The sequence below is a fragment of the Uloborus diversus genome, chromosome 5 (assembly GCF_026930045.1).
Source record: "Uloborus diversus isolate 005 chromosome 5, Udiv.v.3.1, whole genome shotgun sequence".
In the NCBI taxonomy this organism is placed as follows: Eukaryota; Metazoa; Arthropoda; class Arachnida; order Araneae; family Uloboridae; genus Uloborus; species Uloborus diversus.
The window spans coordinates 12,732,697-12,757,916 of NC_072735.1; the positions used below are offsets into that span (position 1 = coordinate 12,732,697).

General features: G+C 33.1%; 1 protein-coding gene across 1 annotated transcript in view; it reads left to right on the forward strand.

The window, feature by feature from the left end:
- Positions 1 to 25,220, forward strand: part of LOC129222448 (cell adhesion molecule Dscam2-like) — a 327,768-nt gene that overhangs the window by 244,759 nt on the left and 57,789 nt on the right. The window contains exons 6-11 of the mRNA XM_054856962.1: positions 1,098 to 1,215; positions 4,799 to 4,974; positions 7,101 to 7,370; positions 9,113 to 9,520; positions 20,235 to 20,396; positions 23,230 to 23,517. Of these exons, the coding sequence (XP_054712937.1) occupies positions 1,098 to 1,215; positions 4,799 to 4,974; positions 7,101 to 7,370; positions 9,113 to 9,520; positions 20,235 to 20,396; positions 23,230 to 23,517 (1,422 nt within the window). The remainder of the gene's footprint in view (positions 1 to 1,097; positions 1,216 to 4,798; positions 4,975 to 7,100; positions 7,371 to 9,112; positions 9,521 to 20,234; positions 20,397 to 23,229; positions 23,518 to 25,220) is intronic.

A 25,220-nucleotide genomic window follows, 5' to 3' on the forward strand; every position in this document is an offset into this window, starting at 1 on the left:
TTCACAATGCTGCCGGGTTAGGTTTGCCCCAGCTATAAACGAACCTATTCAACTTGAAGCAACGATTTCAAGCACATTTACTGATCGTTTGATTCTGAATTCAATTGGCTAATTTCTCCTTAGAATTTTTTTAAACGCATTGTGAAGATTATAATTCTTTTAAAAACTAAAATTAGCAAAAAACGAAGTGTTGGCTAAAACTCATTGGTTACTTTTATATAAGATCCTAATTATAAGCAAAAAACAATTTTTATAATTTTAGAGCAAAGTTACTTACATTCTTCTCCGTGCAAAGTTAAGTTAACTGCAATTAAGTTTAGTTTATGCTTAGGTTTTTTAAACTTTTAATCTCAAAAATTAATCTAATTTCTTTTTAAATCGTGTCATTCAATTTAGACTCATCGGCAAAAACTCATCGGTAACTTTTATTTAAAATCCTAATTATAAGCAAAAAAACAATTTTTATACTTTTAGAGCAAAGTTTCTCTTAGTCTTCTTCGTGAAAATTTAAGTTAACTGCAATTAAGTATATTTTATGATTAGGTTTTTTAAAACTTTAATCTCAAAAATTAATCTAATTTCTTTTTAAATCGTGTCGTTCAATTTAGACAAAAATGTCGCTAAAATGTAAATTAGATTTCTTTTATCCAATGTTCTTCAAATACTGTCATCAATATTGATCACATACGTCTCTCTAGTAAGTGCTTGACATTTTTCGATGAATCTTAAAAAGCTGTTATATTAAGAAAAGAAACTGAGAAAAAAAAAATAAAACACATTCACCCGTTATATATATCCATACAAAATTGATTTCCCCAATTCAATTAAGAAAGAAGAAGTCCAACATCTTCATTTCATCGCTGACATCGATTAATATGTGGACTAATTGAATTAATCTCATGCTAAACAGGCAAAAGAAATCTTGTAAACAACGCGGTAAAAGCATAGTAATGAATAATAAATTGATCTCCTATGAATAATTCATTTTATAAAGCAAACAGCTCTTAGAGGAGAAAAAGTAATTCGAGCGGAGTATTTTTGAGCCTTTATTTTATTAAGACTCGCTTTAATATTTTCTCTTTTCATTTAATTCCTAGAACCACATGCTTCCACACTCCCCAGGGTGACCTTCAGCCAAGCACAAGTGAGAACTGAAGAAGGGAATCCCGCTCAGTTGCCTTGTGTAGCCCAGGGCAACCCACCTCCAACGTACAGGTGAGCGTGATTAATATGTTTTAAAATGAGGAATGATAATTTTTGGATCTTATCATACCGAAAGATGGGACATTTTTTATTTTCTTTCAGTGTACTTTTAGATTGATAATTATCTGAGAATTTTGCGGCCTTTCAATATTTATTTTGTGAATAGTATTGAGAGAAAGTTTGGAGAATTCGACAGTAAAAGCATAATTATGCGCATTTTGATAATTTAAACTCAAATATTTGGTGTGAAATGATAAATAACAAGTGTTTTGAAAGTAGAGAGCTAGTTTGAATTGAGAAATTCGATGGTTGCACCTTATAAATGAGGTTTTTTTTTTTTAATTAAATTCGAAGGTTTCAACCTAAAAGAAAGAAAAACGATGAATAGAGAACTGTTTCTGTAAAAGTCGTTAAAGGAAGTCATGAAGTATAGACTTTTGGCAAACATTTTTGTATCATATTCCAAAAAAAAAAGTGCTAGAAGGTGTCTTTAGCTTAAAACAAAATTATTTTGTGAATAGCATTGAAAAAGTTTGAAGATTTCAACAAGAAATGCGTTTTAGTAATTTAAAATCAAATATTTGGTGTAAAACGAAATATAACAAGTGTTAAAGCAAGATAGCTAATTGAACTAGCAAATTCGATTGTTTGCACTCTTTCTAAACAAGCATTTAAAAAAAAAAATCTTTAGAAATGTAGAAATTTGAAAGAAGATAAACTTAGATTAAAACCGTTCTTCTGTAAATGGCATATAAGTCAATTATAAAATGTTTAAAAATTAGCTTTTGTATCATTTTTCAAAAGGAATGCTTTCTCATGTTTTTTAAATAAAAACAAACAAAAATATTTAGAATGACAAGCTGCAAGATAAGGCCTCTTACCGAGAATTAGGACAAATTATCAGCAAAAACCAAGCAACTTGTTACTTTTCACTCCAGAACCCCCCGCACCTACCACTATTTGTGGCTTAACCAGTTGGGTGGGACCCTGAAGACAACTCTGATTTTTTGAATCAGACCAGAAACCGAGCAATCCCCGGTCCAGCGCCCCCAGAGGTATCATTTCATTTGGAAGACTTTGTGACCACGAGTATATTTAACGTTCCCCAGTCACCATTAATGAAGACGTTGGATCTTCGACCAGTGAGGATCGAACCTGGGACCTTCCGGACACAAGTTCGACATCCTGACATCCGGGGACTGCAGTTTCACTCTTAATGGAGATTATTCATTTGGAATAGCAACAAAATAGACTGATGAATTAAATTTCTCATAAAAGCTGAAATTCACAGTAGTAACTTAATTTTAATGGTTAGGGAAAAAAAAGAGAAAAACATGAAACAGTAGTTAAAATATTTTCAATAAAAATACTTGATCAAAATAATCATAAACACAATTTGTCGCTTAAAATTTTCTGCGTTTCAGAGTTTGAATGAACTATGATTTATTTTTCATCCATAATTATGATCAGCATGATCTGCATATTTATGAAGATACTCACTTCGTCATTGAGAAGTCATGTTTTATGTTACATTATATACTTTCTTATCCAGTCTACTTCGGATATAAGGTAATGCAGATAATCCAAGTAACATGGGTAATGTGTAAAACATACTCGTAAATAAGCATAATTAATATTTTATAACAGCAAGAAACGATGCTTTGTAACAAAAATGCATAAGATTGTTACTCGCCAAACATTCTGCCACTTTTATTTCAGCTGTAGTGGTGTCAGGCTGACACACCAAATACAACATGTTGTCTAATAATTTGCTGCAAACCCTAGACAAGAGTTGTACATTTAATCAAAAGAAAAATGGAATATTTTGTGTGGGGGGGGGGTTATAATTCCGTTATAGCTATCGTAATTTAGAATTATTGTTAAACTGAATGTACATTTTATTTTACTCCTCAAATTTGATCCGATTAAACCAGAGATACGTATGTAAGAGGTTCGAATGCAGTGAGGTTACAGGGTATTTCTGTGTTAGGTTTCGGGATTTTAAAGGTTTTTATCTACTTCCTGGAAAAATCAAGTATCACTGTCAAAAAGTATCCTGAATTGCTACAAGTTGCACGAATGCGGACTTTTAACTCTTGTAAAAAATATTTTTACCTCCCAGTTTAAATATTGACCGAACGTATTTATAAAGGGTATCGGCTTCAATTCAATTAGGGCCCGCTCATGCTAAATAAGTTTCCTAAGGGAGCGAATAAGTATGGCGTGCATTGTGTTGCAAGAATTGCACGCGAGTAAAATTCTCGTTATTTACCATTAATTCTGGCTTCGCTTTGGCCATGTTTGCAGTAATGCTCTTGGAACTTCCTTGATAAATCAGGAAGATGCCAAGCTACTGTTTGACCACGGATTGTATGTAATTCGGCAATCTGCCAAGTAAAGACGATTCCATCTGAATGAATCCAGCAGGGGAGAAGGGAAAATAACGATGGGATTTTCATGCACGCGTTTTATGATGTCACTAGTGCCTTATTCATTTATTGCATTCTCAAAAATTAAATAAAGGGAAACAAAAATAGTTACCATGGAAACAATAGAAAGAAAATAAAATATTTTCATTTCGTTCAGGAACGTAAAAGCAAAATGGTAAGTTCAAAATTTTGTTGTGAATAAATAAATCAATCAATTTTTGCCGTGAGAATATAGATCGAATATACTTTTGATTAAAAAAATTTGGCTGTGAGCAAATTTTCATTTTTATAAAACTAAGGGTAAATAATAGAGAGGCAAAAGTGCACCTCTTAAACAAACCAACTAACATCCCTATAAACTAATAGATACGTCCATTTCCGCCGATAAACCGGATATTAGCCTTTCCATGTAATCGATGGTTAGACAGTAATATATTATACCTTCCTAAGTTTACTCTAATTTTCCAGAGACACGACTGGTTTGTAACGGGAAGATTTCTGAATTTTTCAGGAAGCTTCCAGGATAATATTAGGAAGGTTATTAAATGTACGCGGAAAACGTTCCTGGATTTTGCAAGCTATGTTACTGGTAGAAGTTGGGCACATCAGCTGCCCATTATTTTCCAGGAACGTTTCAGAATCGTTTTCACTGTGCCCACGCTTCGATAACTTTAAACGCTTCCATATTTTATGAGTGCTTTTTTGAGCAATCACGATTGCTTATTGTTCTCATTTGACTGTTTTGGCTTGCTATCATTTTATTTTCTCACCAGCACCCTCTGCAGCATCACCGTCGAATTACTCCTCACGATGCTGCTCCTCTAGTGAAAACCGTCTCCAGGTTGCGTCAATATCCTACACACACACGCATATCCACACGCGCATACAAACTCACACACCTACACACACATACACACACTCCTATACACACACAAACGCCTACACACACGTGCGTACACACACAGCACTGCATACATACATACACACACACGAACGCCTACACACACAGCACTACGTACACAACTTGCACACAAACACATGCATACATACATACACACACGCACGCACCCACACACATGCGCCTACACAAACACACACGCGCTCGTGATTGCGAAAAACATAATTTGAATTCAAGATGCCAAAAATTCAATTTTTTTTTTGCTCAGGTGGATGAAAGACGTTAATGGTGTCTTGCTGTCTGTCAAAGAAGATGGACGAGTGTGGATGGTCCAAGGAACGTTGAATATTAGAAAGGTGGTCAAGACAGATGCGGGGAAGTATCAATGTATTGTCCGTAACAGCATTGGAGAAAGGAGGATTGAAAGTGCTCTTATAGTAACAGGTAGTTCATACTTTTAGTTTGACCAAAAATAAGGTGTTCGTGAAATTTTGGTGAGGTTGGCTAGACAGGCTGTGATTTTCCATGTTCACAAATACACCACGGTGTTCGTTATCATATTTCGGACATTCTTAAAAAACACTATTCAGCTAGAATGATTTTAATTTATAATAACAGCATCTTAGCATCCTTCAGTCTTTTCCAGATTCGCCATACTAAATGCACGATGCGAAATTAAAAATAAACATTTTTTTTTTTTTGTAATCTAATCGTGGTGAACTAACATTCAATCCAATTTATTTTATTTATTTTCCACTTTTTTCCCTCTCTTCTCATTTTTCTTAGACATTTAAAAATTGTCACCTTAAATTTAGCTAATGTTGCACTAAAACTTTGTATAATGGGTTTCCTGACCTTTTAGTGTAAGTGCTGCTTCTGTTCATTAAAGTAGCACACGATTTGATTTGAAGTTTATTACTTGTTCCTTCGTTTTTTTGACAAAAGCCTGCCTGACAATTCCTTAGTTGCTGACAAAAGTACAACACTATGTTTGTCAGCCGGTGCATTTTCGGTAAATAGTAGGAGTTTTACGTATTTGAATCTTTTTATGCGAAAGCTTTCAAACTCTTATCTTTAAACTTTTGTGTAAAGGAGGTGACATAGTTGTTTTTTGTGTTACGAAAAGTTACACATACACACTTATTGCTTTCTTTCTTTCTCGTTGTCCATGATTACGTGTACTGCTTTGAGTAGAGCTGTTGTTTATCAACAGTGTATCCCTTGAAACACGTGTGTGCAATCAACGCATTTCTGGTATTTTTCAGTCTTCTCGTTTTTTTTTTTTAAATCCATATTCTTGATTGAAATTTGCAATTTTTTTAATAAGCCTTACACATCTTAGCTGGGAGTCAGTTCGGGGTCCAGTAAGTACAATGCTTCGCACTTTGACAATTTAGACCCTATGATTGTCAGTCAGGTTGTGGTGTGCGTCAATTTTAGTATCTGTACGACAACAATAATTTCACTTCTTGCAATAGAATAAGATGAGGGACAGTGATACATATGTATATAATTTTATGCAAATAAATTAACGATGAACACAATCCTATGCTATTCAAATGTAATTGATGAAAAAAAAATGTTTTCCTGTAGTACAAAAGTTTCACTTCTATTGAGTGCATTTACGACATTACCTGTTTTATGTAAAGGAAGGCGTCAAAAACTTTGTACAACGAAATGAGTAAAAGTATGAAAACGTGTATACATATAAACGGCAGTTTCTGCTGAAATGATTTTTCGAAATATTTGAAGGAATGTGTTTCGGATTCAATACTAACAATAGGGGAATGTTGAAATCAGATTTTTTTTCCGCTTTTTTTCAGCGGAAGCAAAAAAAAGTAAGCTTGTACAATAAAGCTAATATACAATAGATGACAAAAATGCAAAAAAAAAAAAAAAAAAAAAAAAAACCTGTCTACGACAGTACAAATGAAAGCAATTAAAAGAGTTAAAAACTGAAACCCCGAAACTTGCTTTTCGCAGAGTTTTTTTTTATTATTTTTAATTGCTTTTATTTGTACCTGTACGCATGTTGTTGTACTTTAACTCACATCCTGTTTTTTTCTTTTAAATTTTAATTTCGATGTAGACACTAACTTGAGTATATACATTCATTACAACATCTTATATCTCATTTTTACTTCCTTTTACAAAAAAGGAAGTATTGTATTCGCGAAAAAAAAAATCACTCAATCGACCTCAATTTCCATTTTACTCAATTCCGAATGAATGATGAGTTTTCTTTTTCGACTCGACCACACGTGGATAAGTGACTAAGAACGTATAGACACGCGAAATATCCATTTTTACGACTTCCGCCAAGTTTTATCGCAAACTTGGCGACAAACTTGGCGATTTGATTTTTAAAATCTGGTTTCAATTTGGTCACTTGGTGATATTTAGACAGTAAACTATTGAATCACATTAAAATTACCAATAATGGGAAAATGACATTAAATTGGAGTAAAAGGAAGTCATGTGAGGCACACATCAGCTCGTTACTTAAACCATGCTAAATGTAATTGAAAGCAATGCTTAGAGATGTTCATATTATTATGCCCCTTTTACAGCTCCGCTCTCCGTGAGTTTACTCCCACCACACCAAGTGCTCAACATAGGACAGGAGGCAACATTTACCTGCAATGTCTCAGGGTATCCAGTCCATGGAGTGTCCTGGCGAAAGGACCAGAGGCAGATAGTCGTATCCAATCGTGTCCAGCTCCTTTCCAGGGACGTCCTGCACATAGCATCACTCAGAAGAGAAGACCGTGGCATGTATCAGTGCTTCGTTTACAATGACCAAGATGGCGCCCAAGGAACTGCTGAACTTAAAATATCAGGTTGATAAATTTGTCATTAGAAAGTTTAAGTAATTGTGATTATGTGAATGGAGTGGTTGTCTAACCAATGGCAGATCTGTTTGCATCTTTTTTAAACAATGGGCCGAACGAGTAAAAGGGTAGAGGGGTTTCCTAAAGACAACCCCTGCTTTACAGTTTATATCATGGTTTCTACAATAAATGAAAACAAAATATTATGCGTAGCACAAGAAAAATATATTCGTTTAAACTCAATTTTGGTGAAAACTCAGGAGCAAAGTAAAACGCCATTTTAGATTAAAAAGAGCAATATAAGTAAGGTTGAATACCTTATAAGTAAAGTTGAATTCCTTATAAGTAAGGTTGAATACCTTATAAGTAAGGTTGAATTCCTTATAAATAAAGTTGAATACCTTATAAGTAAGGTTGAATACCTTATAAGTAAGGTTGAATACCTTACACATCATACAACCATTTGTTTGAAAAAGTACTTACTTTTTTTTCTTTTTTTTTTTTTTTTTTTTTGCCGAAATTACGATACTGTTACGATGATTGCCAAAAACTTATAGTTCGCGTTATTATTTCAAATATAACTTATGCAATACAATTTATTGTTCATGGAGCAATGTTTTTTTTTTTTTTGGAAGGATGAAAAATAACAGCATAGCGAAAGCAAAACAGTGTTTGTTCCATTTTATGGAATTGTAGCGGCGAGTGCTCAAACATCTAATACTAATGCACCACATATACTAGAAATAGGCAAATATTTTTGTACTATATGTTTCGAATAACAAAAGGGAAAATACATTTGCTCTTTTCTTCCCAAAAAGGATTGCTACTATTTTTTTGTTGTTCTTTAGTTTCAAATATGTTGAAACATTTTCTTTCATCAAGTTTTCATTTTGTTTACTTATTATCTTTGTTTTTTTTCTGAATTTTTAGTGGACATAGGGAAAGTAATTTAACATTTCCGATTCAGTGCGAATGATCGTATTGCTGCTTGTGTTGCAACGGAGAATAGAGGGTGTTTTAAAAGGAATTATATGATTAGAAATGATTATGTAATGAAAATCAAAGCATTTAGAGGCAGAGAGGCGAAAGTGACAAATTGAAAGTTTTTGCTTAAAACGCGTGTAACGTTACTGTATGTAGGTTTAAATTAAGAAATGTTTCTAAATCATGTTGTATGAAGGCTCCTACTACAGTCCCAGCAGACGACACCCTGTGACTAGTATATTGCAGACATTTTTTTTTTTTTTGCACTTTCCGTGAACGTGATTTACGGACACTCCATTGAAGTATACAGTTTAGAAAGCTTAAATAACATCTTTTATCTATAGTTTTATTTAAATTTTTCAAACTACAGAAAATGACCGAAAATAGGTTCTATATTTATGTCAGGTACCCGTAAATGAGCGTATTTGTATTGTGTATTTCAAGTATTTGTGTACAATTATATTCTTGTTTTTGCAAAACTAATTTTTAATTGAGGTTTTGGAAATAGTCGTCATTATTTTAATGTTATTTATTTTGCTTTGAAAGTGTTATTTACGTCTTTTCTATGTTTCATTAAACACCATATGTTAAAGTAGTTAAAATAAAATGTGCTTATTTTTAAAATTAATTCCTCTTTTTTCTCTCTCTTTCATTTAAAAATGTTCCCATCTCAGTCTTGAGTTCAAGTAATATGATTTGAAATTGTGTAAATTGAATATAATTTAATTTCTTATATTTTTATTATATTTTTTTGTTGTACCTTTCAGATGTCCCACCTTCGATTATATCCGTTTTCCCGGAACAAACTGCTCATCCAGGAGAGACGATCTCCCTAAAATGCGCATCGTCTGGTAATCCTATACCTCGCGTTACTTGGTATCTCGACGGTTCCGTTGTAGGAAGAAGTGCCAGAACTGCTCTAGGAGATTACGTCACGGAACATGGTCATGTGATAAGCTTCTTGAATTTGACAGAAACAAGGCCAGAGGATGGTGGAGAGTATAAGTGTCACGTGGGCAATGATGTAGGCAGTACGTCACATGCTGCTCGACTAAATGTGTACGGACCTGTATTTGTGAGACCTATGCCTAATATAACTGCAATATCTGGCGAAGATCTGATCGTGAGATGTCCTTATGGAGGTTATCCTATCAAAGGGGTCCGATGGAATAAAGGTAATTATATTTTTAAAATTACGGCTGTTTAGAAAAAAAAAGTGTACAAGCCCTTCATTTAGAATTTTCCCGGGGGGGGGGGGGTTGCAAAGCGTATATACTCGATGCAAAGTTCATTGGAAAAAAAAAAACATCATATTTCTATTTACAAACGGGAATTCCTCAAAGAAGAAGGAGGGGAAAAGGTAATGAGAAAAAATGTATAAAATCGTGAATGGGTCATTCTCCAGAAAACGTCACTTTTGAACGAAAATATTTTTAAATTTCGAAACCTTTTGTTTTCTGTTTTTTTCACTCTTAAATGAAAGTGTTACCTACTAGAAGTAACCATAAACAATTGCCCAGCCATGTTCCAATTATTTCACTCATAAAAAAAAATAAATGTAAAAAAAAATGCTTTGTTCACGGAAATTAAAAAAAAAATAATAATAATTTTTAATATTTAAAAATCGAGGCCAATTTAATATTAAAGTAGTATTTTTTTAATTGTGCAAACAATCAGCTATTTTAATGATTAGTGGGAATATAATATTAAGCTCTCTTAATTAAAGTACGGCTCAATTAGTGGTTTAAAATGAATCTTAAAAGTGGAATTTAATAAATTTGAGGATATACTGGCAATTTATAATTTTGGTAGAATGCCCATGATTGATGTATTTTCCCTCCATCACTTATTTTTACCTCAGAAATTACGACACTGACTAGGTCGTCACGGAAGTGAGGAGTTTTCTATTAATATAGTCATAATAGATACATTTTTAAGGGTTTTTTTTCTTCGTTGCTAAAATCTGCACATGTTAAGCATATGAAAACATGTTCAGTTCTCTTTTTTTACATTAATTTGCATCCCTTAAGTTCTCGGAGGTGAGAAGTCAGAATTACCACACTAAGTTTTTAAAGCGAAATCTATCTTCTTGGTTTTCGACAAAAATCTAACAACTTTACCTATGGCTGAAAATAAACAAGGGGGCTCCCATGTATCATGAAAGATAAAATTTGATGTCATAACTGCCACGTATTAATGAGGAATGGCATTTTGTGTTTAGGTAACGGAGGTGAGAATTTATTGTGGTACATGACTCCTTGTCCTACTAAAACTAACTAAAACACAACATTAAAAAAAATGAATGTACTTAAACAATTATTATTTGAGACACTTCTGAAAGGGATAATAAATAAATAAGCATATACTTTTAATTAAACAATTTATTAGGCAACATAAACAGTCACGCAAGGTGTGTGACATGACAGGGAGGTGAGAATTCACATGTTTTGCACCAAAAATATATTCAAAAAAAATATTGTTAAAAAAATAATGGCAGGTTTAAAAAGATATATTTTTGATGAAATTAAAAATTGTGCCTTAAAGTTTTTACTTTAAAACGCATGTGACAGAAAAGTTACACTCTTTGAAGAATTACCCCAATATTTACCTTACTATATAATCAGGTAAAAGCTTGTATTTTAAAATACGTTGAACCACTTGTACAGCGATGAATGTCAGCTACTCGTTATATTTGTATAATAATCAATACAACGAATAGTATATTTTTATAATTAACGCTGTTGAAATGTGCCTATCAAACACTAAACTGTTTAATGAAGTATTTAACACAATTATATACAGAATGGTATGTTATCTCAAAGCAATACGTGAGTTTAAATAAATGAGGAGCTCAAAATTATGGCCTTACAAATATTTTCACTCAGCGTCTGAAAACACCAAACTTGAACACCAATTATAATCTTATCTGACACGGAGTATAATGAAGAATCGGCAAATCCAAGTCTTTTGTGAAAATGTCATCCTATCATCGCTGATATCTTTGTATCACTTGAATAGTTTACATATTTAAATATGCGCTGTTGACAAGCATAGAAAGGAATAAGTTCTGCACAAGTCTTTGTTTCAAGGGTATACAGGACTGTAAAAGTTATGAAACGGAATGTACAGTGGTGGTAAAAAAAAATTCATCACCCTCGCCGCAAAGGAGATGAATATAATCCCGACTGCATTCAACACACAGTCAAGCATCCCGTAGCCCAGATGATTTGGGGATGTATTTCTGATCAAGGAGTTGGTGGGCTTCACTTTGTGCAAGGAACAGTAAACGCTCAGGTGTATATTGGCATTTTGGAGGAGAAATTTCTTAATACTATCCGGGATCACTATACTTCAGCTCCAAACGTCATTTTCCAGGATGATTCTGCTCTGTGCCATAGGACAAAACTGGTAAATAACAATTTAAAAACTTTTATCCTGCCATTAGACTTAAATTGACTTGGGGTTAAGTATTTTTTTCTCTCTCTAAACTCACACGCAGGTTCAGAAATGGAAAAATGAGCATGGCGTCAGCAGTTTGTCTTGGCCCGGAAGCAGCCCCGATCTACGTAAACAATTATCGGATTCATGCTGTTAAATGTTTATTTCATAAGTTTTGCAGAATTTCATTTACATTCATCTTTAATCGGTCGACCAAAACCTCTCACATAATCCCATTGTTGTGAAAATGCGAGGGTGGTGCAATTTTTTTTACCAGCACTGTAAGTATAAAGAGTAGTTGGAAAGAAGTAATATGGTATGGTGGATCATAAAATTGCTATCAAAACTGAAAGTTGTGATTTATTGCACTTACTGCTATTTGACTTAGCCAGTGTGGTATTTTTACACGTTTGCTGCGGACTAACGATGATTTTTTTATTCAGGTAACGTCAGTTATCGTGAATGACTCTAAACGTTCCTCTCAAGATATGAGTTTCATTGGTGACTGACAGTAGAAAATGTGATATAGAACTGAAAAAAATAGATTGTTAGTAATTTCAGAACCTATGTAGAACTTAAATATTATTTATCAAAAACCTTAATGGATGTTTTTGTAAAAGTTTAATCATAACACACCGGTTGCACAGTACGCGTGGACTGATTGATTGGGATTGTATCATTGTACAGCCAACAAGTTCAGAATACACTTTAAATGAGTCATATATCTTTCAAGCTGTTTCTTTATTGCTTTAAACGATTTATGATGAATAACTAAATGAAACTTGCAACATGCCATTAAAAGTATCGCTACAAAGTATCAATAAACAAAAGTACTCACGAAAAAGCATCAACTAGATTTTTAAAAAAATTTAAAATTTGCTGGGGTAAAAGTGACGTTTCTGTTAAAAACTAAGTTATGCATTACATTTGTAACCATTTCTAAAAATGCAAGAAAGAAAACCGCCCTAATAAGAAACATGTAAAGAAATAAAATAAAAAATCATGTTACTTTATTATAAATTGAGAATCGTTTTGCAAAATTACGATCAAAAAGTTTTATGTCAGACAAAAACTAATCTTATATCGTCACAACTCGTGAACATAATAATAGATAAAGATCTTTTGACGTTTTTTATAAAGTAATCTATTTAAGTGATATTCTTTCGTAGAGATACTGCCTTGCGTGACACTTTTTGTAAGTACCAAACGTAGCGTGTCAATAATCGTTTGATTTTATTACGATCACTAAAAGAAATTCCAAGATGCACGCAAAAGTATAAATTAGCTAAGCAAAATATACACTGCAGCTACAGTTGTTCTAGAAGAGAAAGTTAAAAGCAAGGAGCTTCGGTCGCTAAATTATATAAAATAATAATAATAATAAAATAAATAAGTTAAAAAAAAGGGATTTTGATACTTAATTTATTTTAATTTAAAACACTTAACTTTTTGGCTATTTGTTACATTTTGAAATCTTTCGAGATGCATGTTTGAAAACTTAATGTTCATTAGTTCCACTATTTTCAACTGTTTTTGCCAATTAAATCATGCAATAGGAAGAATAAAGCTACAAAAGTTAAGATGCATTTAAACTTCGAAGGATAATAAATGACCAGAGCTTCAGGATCCAATTAATACTCTTGTACTTTTGTAAGTTGAAGAACATCTCTAAATGTTGGTGACAGAAATAATCTCGAAAATTACAGGACACAATTAGCAAAAAAAAGAAAAGAATCAGTATGTTCTTATTAGTACTGTGAAGATCTAGAGGTTAGTTCGGAAATCGTTTTGTTGGTTTTTCTTTTTTCATTTTAGTTAAATAGTGAATATCTGAAATTTTCAGATGTTCCTAATCATGGGAGTAAAAAATCTTTGCCCCAAATAATATTAGGATGCCTTGAGGTAATCCCTGATTAAAAAATGCTAACACCCATTTTTGCAAAAAAAAAAAAAAAAAAACCCTCAACACTAACTTTTTGGTGAAATTCTGATCACTTGTGAAACAAGTCAAATGCAATCTTCTTTTCTTTAAAAATAAAATGAAATTTTCGATGTCTCACATTTCCAGTAATCATGAAGTTTTATTTTTTTTCAGATATTATATTTTTAGGCTAAGTGGCGCTCTGAATCAACCGAGGAGTTTTTTAAAATCACAATGCCAACTAACCACGGTCTCCCCTACTGTGCTGCTATGCAGCATGATTTAGAAAAGCTTTTCAATCAAAGCCTACCTAGGAACTTATCGTTAAACGCGTTTTACTTATAACTTGAAAATGTCAACTTAAATCCCTTTGCTTCTCACTGCCTCATACAATGATCTCTCACTTAAACGCGACCAAACGGGACAACGCAATTTTCGCGCACAAGTGAAATTCGCGTATAAGTGAAAAACCCAAAAAATAACCTTAAATGCAATAAGTTAACATCAGTTATAGTAATACTAATAGTATACTACTAATACTAATGAATAAATTCGCACATAACTTCCATTTATACATTGTGATTTAATAATAAAGCCAAACTTGAAATTGTACGTTTTGTCATTTTTTATGCACTGTACTGTACGTAAGCGAATTCCCCAAAACCTAAAAAAATGTCGCGTGATCAGTGCTATAATCTACGAGGATGCAAATGATTTTCGATAGGCTATGTCAACGCGTACCGCTTGAGCACGATTTTTAGTGACGTCAACCTTTTTGTACGTAACCTATTCTCCCCTCTCGAAGTCAATCACAAGAATAATTCCACCCCCTATTGCACATTTGTGCAAAAAAAAAAAAAAAAACACACACACACACACGTTCTTTGAAGAATCTGAACAATGGAATAACGTCGTGTGAATGTATTTCAAGAGAAAGAACAAGAAGGGTACAAATCCTCCGATAAGCAAAGCGTGAATTAGAAAATTTAACTAAAATTTAAAAAAAATTATCGCGCATAAGTGAAAAGTGCATTTTAGGTTTCGCGTATAAATGAACAAGAGTTAACATTGTTTTCTTATATAGCTGGCCGGGCCCGTGAGAAAAACGCGCATAAGTGAAAAACGCGTATAACATAGGTCGCGTATAAGCGAGAGATCACTGTATGTAGTAATATGGATCTAACCCAGGTGACTTTATGTATGAATTAAAAAACAACGATTTTTCTTGTATACGATGTTTAATTGGAATGTAACCAGTAATTAATTCCATTTAAGTTTAACAATGCAATTGTTGGTTCGAATATTACTTTAATAAATTATTTGTAAAGGTCCTGTTTTAAGTTTTATATTATTCCAAAGCCTACAATTTTGCTTTATGTTCCCCATTATCTCTTCCCATTTTCCAATAACACCCCTATGATTGCCACCAGCATGAGATAAATGTCAGATTCATTTCCATGATCCATGTTAAAGATTGAGCCTAGGCCGACTCTAAAAAATATAGATGCTAGCACCCATGAGATACAACAATCGACCAACGTTCCGTTTAAAGTTTCTAAGTTAACTAGAAGAGCAGTAATAAAAATTTTAGATCGCATTCAGAAGTCTTTCCTCAAAACGAATTATTGCAGCCTGTGACTGACCGAACCTTTAATCTCTTGTTTCAAGAAAAGAACATCGTACCTGAAACTTGCTTTTGACTATCATTAAAGATAAAGTTGACAAACTCAGCTAAACAAATTCTAAACAAATGTAGAGTTTTGAGATTTATGTTAAGAAGGGAAACAATATTTTCAGTATTTCACATAAGTGATTCATCAAGAGTGGTTAATCAATTAAATTTTTAAAATGAAATGGACTGTTTAGATGGAAGCATTTGCATATCAGGCAAATTATTAAAAAAAAAATCAACGTACTTTTAAAGCAATTTCAATAGTAGACGCTGTATGTTCACGGTTTAAAATTTTAAGCCTTAATTGGTAAACATGTACATCCCTAGAATAAAAGACTTTCGAGAAAAAAAAAATATTGAAATTTAGCACAATAATAAGTATCGAAAAGCAGCTTTAAAATGTGTACATTTTTATAGGGATCTTTTATTTAGAATCTATGTGTGAAGTTCGGGGGAAAATGACAAAAAGAGTAACGAAATAGTATAATTAAATGTCAAAAACTAACCACTTTTATTTCGCAATTTTCTTAATTACAAAGTATTACTTGCAAATACACAATAACAAATACATCTTCTGCATGTTTCTGATTGAAAAAGCGTTATTTTTCTTATATTTTTTTAAAAAAGAATTTGGAAACAATTAGATATCTAAAGTTTAAGAAAAATACTTGAGCTTCATTAAACTTTTTTATTTGCAGAGAAAAATGAGAGCAAGTAAATTAGCTTTTGTTTTTTTTTCCTTTTATTACACTCTTATTTCTCATTAATAAGAGCGAAAACACCCATTTCCTACTTAAAATAAGTTGAAAATTAAACATTTAGAAAAACAGCTGCTATTAAAGTTTGTGATTCAAAGTTATTACACGACTTTGAAATAGAAAAATAATGGGATATTGAACAATGGTTCTGAGAAGCGACGCTACGATTAATTTGTGTTTATATTCATAGTAACCAGATTTTCTTATGCAAAACATTTAATTAAAAAACATTGCTGTTTCGCATTTTTAAAGTTTTAAAGAATCATCTATTTAATTCTTTTCTTTGTATACTTTAATGAATTTTACATTCTAATAAGAAAATGGGCTTTTTTTAATTCATAATTTTTATTTTTGTTTTCTGAGAGTTGCATATCTTTTTGTTTGTTTGCAAAAATAAAACCTTTTTAAACAACAATTTCATGTGTTTAGAAAGCTTTCTATAGATATTAAAGGTTTTTTTTTGTTTTAAAAAATTCTGATGTGGGAAAATGTTGGCTTTTCTTTTTCCTCTTACATAAATGATCGAATTTTTCTTGCGTTAAAACATTTTCTTAATTGACAAATAAACTATTACAGTTTGTTTTATTTACCTTTCAAAAATCACTTGTCCTATCTTCTTTTTTTCATACTAAGTTTATCTTTTGTGCGAGTTGTAGAATATTAAAAATCGAATTGCCAGTTTCAATCATATTTTCGTGTTTTTTTTTTCCGTTCATCAGTTTATTTTAAAAGTTAAAAACTAAATAAAAATATTAAGCGAGAAAGTAATGTTTAGAATGAATTAATAATTATTTTTTAAAATACTTTTATTTGTTTTAAAGATTTTTTTTTTATTATTATTTTTTACTTTAATACCAACTTATCGCCTCATGCACGTATCACGCGTCACTACGCCAAAGGTCTTTTTTGTTTTCTATGTATTTTGTAAAATTGCATTTATTATAAGTGGTTGGCGTTTAAAAATGTGGGGAAACGTTTTGACATTTGCATAATTGGCTACCAGAAACGTCAACTCGCCAACAGATGACATTTGAAACTAAGTAAAAATTAACCGTTCGAAACCTCCTAATGTTTGCGGTGAATGGAGTTCTGTGGGACTTGGCAGCACAAATATTTTAACTTAAAGTTTGTAGTACTTCTTTTAAAACTACAAATATAATACAATAAACTTATTTAACGTATATCCTAAGAAAAATACTTTCTAAGGCCAAAATTGAGAAAATCTCTAAATGTTCAGGGTCAGAAAGAAATAAGTTGTTTACTTCAGAGGACTCCAGAATGAGTTTCATTGGTAATTTAAACTGCATATGATTTAAAAGATGTGCTACAGAGTTATGAAAGGGGGCGCTGGCATAGAAAAGAGTTTAATGTGTTACAAATTAGAAATAATCAAAAAACAAAATCTGCAAAAAAAAAAAACAGGTAATATGTTCCCCATACCGTTTAACCATGTAATCGGAAAACCATATTCTCTACCGAACATCGGAGTGAGCATGTTAGAATTTGAAGAACATGTCACCAAATGTTGTGCTTTAGATCGGGCAGAGTTCCTGGTATACGGTGGTAGACGATGCAGTACAACTACATGCTCCTCCGTATTTTCCACTGCAATTCTTTACATTAGTTGGATGGATTCTTGAAAATACCGAATTCCAACAGACTCATGTGTCAGAGGTAGATAATATGATTTTCCAATTAGAAAACACTGTATACCGGGAACAGGGGAACATTGGACTAGCTTTCATGTCGTTGTTAAATCCATTAAATATATTTATGGCAACGCCGCCACAATCAGTAACTTTTTGAACCGAACGTTTTGCTCATTAAGTATCAAGCGCATCATTTGAGTTATCTCTAGTTCAAATTTTATCTTATTTGGACCAATAGAACGTATTCTATTATCATCTGAATTGCGTACCTTATTTATTGCTGGCGTTGTACAACGTATGGACCAGACACTTCTTACATAACATTACTGTGTGGTTTCAAATTATCTCTTCGCATCCTGTAGATTGTTTTAACTTTTAGCAAAGTAGAACCTTGTGTATAATTAACCCACGAGGACGCGTAAGGGAGTGTTTGATATCCCACAAAACTTTATTATTCGAACTTTTTATGTTCCCTTAATTGAAAATGGATTAAACTCGGTGTAACTGGTTTGAAGGTCACTTGCTTAATGTAGGGTATGTTTGCTGTGTGCATTCTTGCAGCGGTTTTCCTGGAACTCCTTATATGGGGTATTAAACACCTCTTGCGCGTCCTTGTGAGTCTCTGATTTTCGTCGAAAATGTCGCGCTACATAACGTATGATGAAGGTATGAGACTTTTGCAAAAGCTGTTGGATGAAGTTTCCACTGATGATCAATAGATATATGAATCTGATAAGGAGCCTGATAATAATGTTAAATTATAGTGCCATAATTATGATAGTGAATCTGAGGATTTATCTGAAGATGATGAAATAATTGGTAGTAAAAGAAAAACTTTTTCCATTGGAAAAGACTGTCAAACAAAAGGGATGAAAGAAAAATACCGTTCTAACGTAAGAACACCAGAAAAGAGTATTATATATTAACTTTTGGGAAGCATGCGAGTAATATTTCAACATCTTCAGAATCATTTTCAAGTTTATTTTGAAAGCATTCTGGTTTTTATAATGAAGTCTACTAATACCTATTGAAAGAGTTAGATATAATTTTTTTACACAAAGAAATGCCAATGATATCAGCAAAGATGAACTGAAGACATTTATTGGTTAGCTGCTTATTCTACGGCATGGATTACAAAAAAAAGGGGGCCAATGGTGCTATTTTTGTCTGTTCTAAATATAGCTACATTCAACCTCAGAGTTTTGCTGCTCTTAATCAAAGATTCTCAAGTAAGTATTAAAAAGGAGGAGTCTTTTCATTAAAGATATGGCAGTTCAACTTGTCAAAAACCATGCGGATCAGAGAGCTATGTCAAGCATCAAACAAAACTAAAATTTGAGAGGTAATTTTTCAATAAGCCAAATACAAAAACAAAAAGGGTGTCATACAAGTGCTGTTATATCTGTGGTAGTAAGAACGAGTCTTGTTGCTTAAAATGCTTAAATATTTCTTGCAAAAATCATTCTGATGTCATGTGTACCAAATGCATCAACTAATGTAAATGTGCATTTATGTGAAATAAATTTCAAATTTTGGTCTTAATTTGGCGGAAATCACTCATGAAATAGGTTGATTTACAAAGTTTAAAGTAATAATTATGTTTGGCGTAAGAAAGTTATAAAAGACACCGTGAAAAATAAACTTTTGCTTAGTAAATAATGGAAATTCTCCACTGGGGTGCAGGACACCCCTTGCGCGTTCTCGTGTTCGTCCGAGTAGTGCGCGTTCTCGGACTAGACCTTCTAGTGCGGGTTAAGAGAGGAGATTAATGCAATAGTTTCATTTTTACCGTACATAAAGAGTAGACAAAAGTAAATAATCACATAAGAAATAATCTGTATGACAAAGAGTATTTGTAAGAATATGTACGGCAAATGCTTCGTACCTTGGCAGCTCTAATTTTTATGTTCATTATTTAAACTATTATATGATATGAAATACATTTTTCAGTCAGTATATAAGCTGTTACTTTCCTTCATCTAGCCATGTAATTTAATTTCAAAGTAAGAAAAAAAAATCAGACATAACATGAAACATAGTCCAGGAAGATATGTAATAGATGTACTACATACATTTTTTGACGACATGTTGAAATAACTGCTGTATGATCAGGGCCGGATTTGGAAGTGTGGAGGTCCTGGGGCAACGAAGGAGAGGATGCCCCTAATCAGGGTTCGAAAAGATCATCATATTTTCGAAAATATCTGATACTTTGATATATATCCGAATATTTTGATATATATGCATATATCTGATATTTTCGACCCGTAAAGTTAGGATATTTCGTAAAAATTGTATTGTGGGGGCCCCTTTGTTGTGAAACCCCAGGGGTAGTAACCCTGCCTGCCCTTCCCTAAATCCGGCCCTGTGTATGATAGTTAACATTAAAAATTAATTCAATTTAATAATCGATAAATCTATGTCAGATAACAATTATTGCACTCTTTTCAGGGGGGATCTTACTACCACTGAATCATCGGCAAAAAGTCAGTCATGGTGGTATATTAACGATACAAAGTGTACAAAGAGCAGCAGATGAAGGTGAATATAGTTGTACTGTTAGAAGCATGGATGGATTATCAGCTTCTGGTAATACCCACGTTTCTGTGGTAGGTAAGTACAATTATAAGCATCAAATGTTCATCCCATAATGTATTTTTTTTTCTCAAAAAATACTTATCTAAAAAACTCTTCGGCCAATTGTAATTTGTTTCACCGAATATTTATGGTGAAAATTTTGCAAATTTTATCACCGGCTTAGATTTGTAAAATTTCCTACAACATGATGCTTTAACACTTGTTGTAGTAAAATAATACAGGGTAAGCGAGCGTCCCAAATATTGTTTTTACATTTATTGCATCTTTGTAAAACTTGAAACGGTTGTTTAGAATGACATTAAGACATTTTCACAATTTATGTGTGAAAAAGTTTTTTAAAGGTTTTTTTTTTTTCAAAGCAAAAAGTCATTTTTCCAGTAACACTTGCAGTACATTCATTTTCCTTGTTTTTCAACATTTTTGGATCAAACTCTTTATTAGATACCAGAGGACAATATGAACCACCTAGTTGGAAATAAATTACTAAAAACAGGTTCTATTGGAAACTTTTTAAAAATTTCCTCCGAAAACATGCTTTTTGCCCCCTGAGTTTAATTGGTAATTATTTCAAAACCACACATTGCATACATATTATCGTTTAGAGTTCCATATATGGTAATATATCCAATTGCCGTTTTCGCAAACTTTCAAATGTATAGAGTAAATGCCTTTTTTGGTAAAGTTGTTGGCGTAAGTAAAAACTTTAAAAACGTGGGTATGAGAATATCAAAAAAGGAAAAATAACTTAAATTATAAACAGTTTGTTTATGTTTATTGAATTGCTTCTAGTTTGCTCCACAATTCATCGATTAATATTGAATGAAGAATATTGAAACTAGTATCTAAATTTCTTAAGCTCTACTTTTTTCGTAAATTAGGATGCTCAACTGCCTTAATAGAATTTAAATTGTATTTTTTCTTGTATTCCACAAGTCATAGATGATAATTGTACTTCGTAAGGGCAGTGGCGGTACACACAAAAAGTTAATAGCATGCATTAACAACCCTATCTACAACAAAGCTAACGGAGCAGTGAATCAAAATCCCACGGTGAACACTTCTTGATTCTTCTTTAATGTATAAGACATAATTCACGATATCTTCCGTATTACATTCGTAGTTCAAGACTGCATACACGTGTATTCAGTAAGCTACCGCACTATAGCCAGGGCTAAGGCAGAAATACATGAAATACACCTCCAGTTCAGTCAATTCCAGTCAAGGACTGCAGTTTCATGCTTATTAGCACTCAACAGCACGGCTTAGGAAGGGACTGAGCTGGAGGTGGAAAACCTCTTAAGGAGGCCAAGAGTGCCAAATAAACTGGTAGCTAATATAGAATTGGTACTGACCAGACGAGTGACAGAAGCAACGGTTCGGTTCAACTCGAAGATTGAAGGCAAGGCATGGTAAAATGAAATCAATCTACGAGTCAATCAATCTACTAACTGAACCATTTCTTCGGTCATTCGTCTGGTAAGTGCTAATTCTACATTAGCTACCAGTTTGTTTGGCACTCTTGGCCTCCTTAAGAGGTTTTCAACCTCCAGTTCAGTCACTTCCTAAGCCGGGCTGATGAGTGCTAATAAGCACGAAACTGCAGTCCTCGGCTGGAATTGATTGCGCTGGCGGTGTATTTTATGTACAGACACGTAGTTAAATGTATGACTCCACTGCGGAAGACGAAACACGTGGTTTAACGTATAACTCCTTTGCGGAAGGTGAAAAACTAGAATTTTATGCCCTGAGTTCCGGGTCACCATATTATGCGTATTTAGTATGCACCTTTATAAAATACAGTCTTGTTCCATGGACTGCACTAAAAAATTAAAAATTGAGATGTATTTTTTTCGTGAATACTGACTGAGTTAGAAATTTTCATCTAGGTATTTACATTATCTAACAAGCAGAGTATAGCTTTATTGAAAAGATACATCTTGTTCCCATTATTACATTTTTTAAAAATCTTTTTAGCAACATAATATTAAATACAATTCCCATAGCTAGTACAATGCAAAAAACATCCCCTATAACTTATTCTAAATAAATTATTATTACACTTACATAAACACATGACTAATTAAATGCCAGTTTAGTATTTGAGACGCAATCATCCTGATTTTTTCAGTAACACATATATTAAACAAAACATAAATAGATAAAATTTCGGTCTTTTGTTGCGCAATATACGTTTCTAAGTATGTAAGTAGCTGTTTTTAAGGTTTCAAACAATTTCACCGAACCAATTTTGTTTCCTTCTTCGTAAAATAAAAAAAAAAAAAAATAGTGCTGTTATTGAGCAACCACGATTGCTTATTGTTCTCCTTTGACTGTTTTGAATTCCTATGGTTTTATTTTCCCACCAGCACCCTCTGCCAGCACTACCGTCGCGTCGACCGGTCTCACGATGCTGCTCCTCTTGCGAAAACCGTCTCCAGGTTGCGTCCATATCATACACAGACACGCATACACACACACGCCTACACACACATAAAGACACTCATGCCTGCGCACAGACACAAACACACACACATACACACACTCATGCCTGCGCAAAGACACAAACACACACTCCTACACACACATACACACACTCATGCCTGCGCACAGGCACAAACACACACACACACACGAACGCCTGCACACACACTCTCTCCAGGGTGCGTCCACATCCAACATACATATCCAACAAAGGCATCCATACACACTCATAAATACACACACACATACTCATTCATATATATATATATATATATATATATATATATATATATATATATATATATATATATATATATATATATATATATATATAATTTGTTTTATCATACTGTATTGTGTATTTCAGTTTCACCAATGATCGATCCGCATTTCTTTCGTGAAAGTAATACAGTAGACGAAGGAGCACGAACAAAGTTAGTGTGCATTGTTACAAGAGGAGACCCGCCCCTCAGATTTCACTGGCTAAAGAACGGATTACCATTTCTGGCGCACGGAGATACAACTGTTCAAACCACAGAAGATTCTTCAATAGTCACCTTCAAGAAAGTAACTTCTTCAGACAGAGGACTCTACACGTGTGTATCAACAAATGTAGCGTCTTCGGCGAATATGACGATGCAGCTGGTAGTTAACGGTAATATTTTTATCTATCTTCTTTACGAATAATAAAGCTGAAAGTCTCTCTGTCCGGAGGATGTCTGGATGTCTGTAGGATGTTTGGATCTCAGTGACGCGCATAGCGCCTAGACCGTTCTGCCGATTTTCATGAAATTTGGCACATAGTTAGTTTGTAACATGGGGGTGTGCACTTCGGAACGATTTTTCGAAAATTCGATTTGGTTATTTTTCTATTCCAATTTTAAGAACAAAATTATCATAAGATGGACGAGTAAATTACGAAATTAGCATAACGTGGAACCATAACATAGGCACAAGCCAATTGGCGATGAAATTCACCATACATTATTTGTAAATATACAGGCGAAACAAAAGAACTTTTAATTTTCTATTACGGGCAAAGCCATGCGGGTACCACTAGTTTTAAATAAGCAGGGCCACCAATGGGGTGGTTTCCTTCAGTCAAAAGTACTACTTTTAGTCACTGAAATGGATAGAATGAGCCAAAAAAAAAAAAAATGCATAGACACAGAATATGCTTTCATTTTCCCAATAGTTTTTTTTTTATTTAAGTTTTTTAAATGTCCAATTTTTCAAAAAAGGCGTAGTCTTTATGACGTCACAAATGATGCAATTTGGCGCATCTTTCTACTATGTTTCCACGTTATAATAATCAAGCAGCAAATTAAAATTGCGCTCTACGCTTGTTATCAACCATATCGTTGCCAGTACACGTGAGTAAAGATGCGAATTAAATATTTTGTTCTGTGAATGGCAACAATAAGTGACATTTCATCATTTTTGATGTCACACGACAGAAGTGTAAGCAATGAAAGCGCACCGATTTAAGTAATTTTCAAAAAATATTAAACTTAAATAAATTACTTAAAAAATGGTCAGATCCTATATTTTTAAGCATGTTCTTTCAGAAAAAAAAACCTTTCCAAATTTTTTGAACGACTCCATTGGACACATTCAGACCTTTACATCTATTCACTCACTTGCGCACGGACACACACACTCATGAATATAGCAACCGTTTTGTAGAGGTGCCCATCCCACCTAAATTACGGAAGAACGCCCAAAAGCATGAGCCCCCCTAAATGAGAAAAATACCCTTTAAAACAATCCCCCTTAAATCCCCCCCCCTGCACCTTGATCCCCTCTTCTCTAGGTGGGCACCCCTGCGTTTTTCAAAGCGTATCATTGTAGATCTTTTCAGTTTCTTGCATTTTTATTTTTGTTCAAGTCAAAATTTAAATGTTATGAATTGAAAAGAGTATTCGTCTTCGTTAAAAAAAAATGAATAAGGCCTATATAACAATCGTTTCTGTAAAGCAACCCGGCTGTTAAAAAAGCCTCATATTTTACTGAAACACATTTGAACTTTAAAATATAAGTTAAATACCTATTGCCAGACAGAACTACAAGCTGATACCAAACAACTCGCCTACATCAGTCAGAGACTGCAGTTTCACTATTTTATTAGCTCACTAAACTTTAAAAGCAATAAACGATCCGAAGACAGTAAACCTGTCATAAAAGCTTAGAATGTTTTATTACTGGGAGCTGCTTTTTCTGTAAATGCTTAAATAGATGGTTTATATTATGAAAATTTTAAGATGCGTTTAATGAATAAATAGCTGTATTTCTCTATTTTTTATTCCTTATTATTTGTTTGCTTCATTTCGTTAATCTTTTTTTTTAGCACAAAAGTTT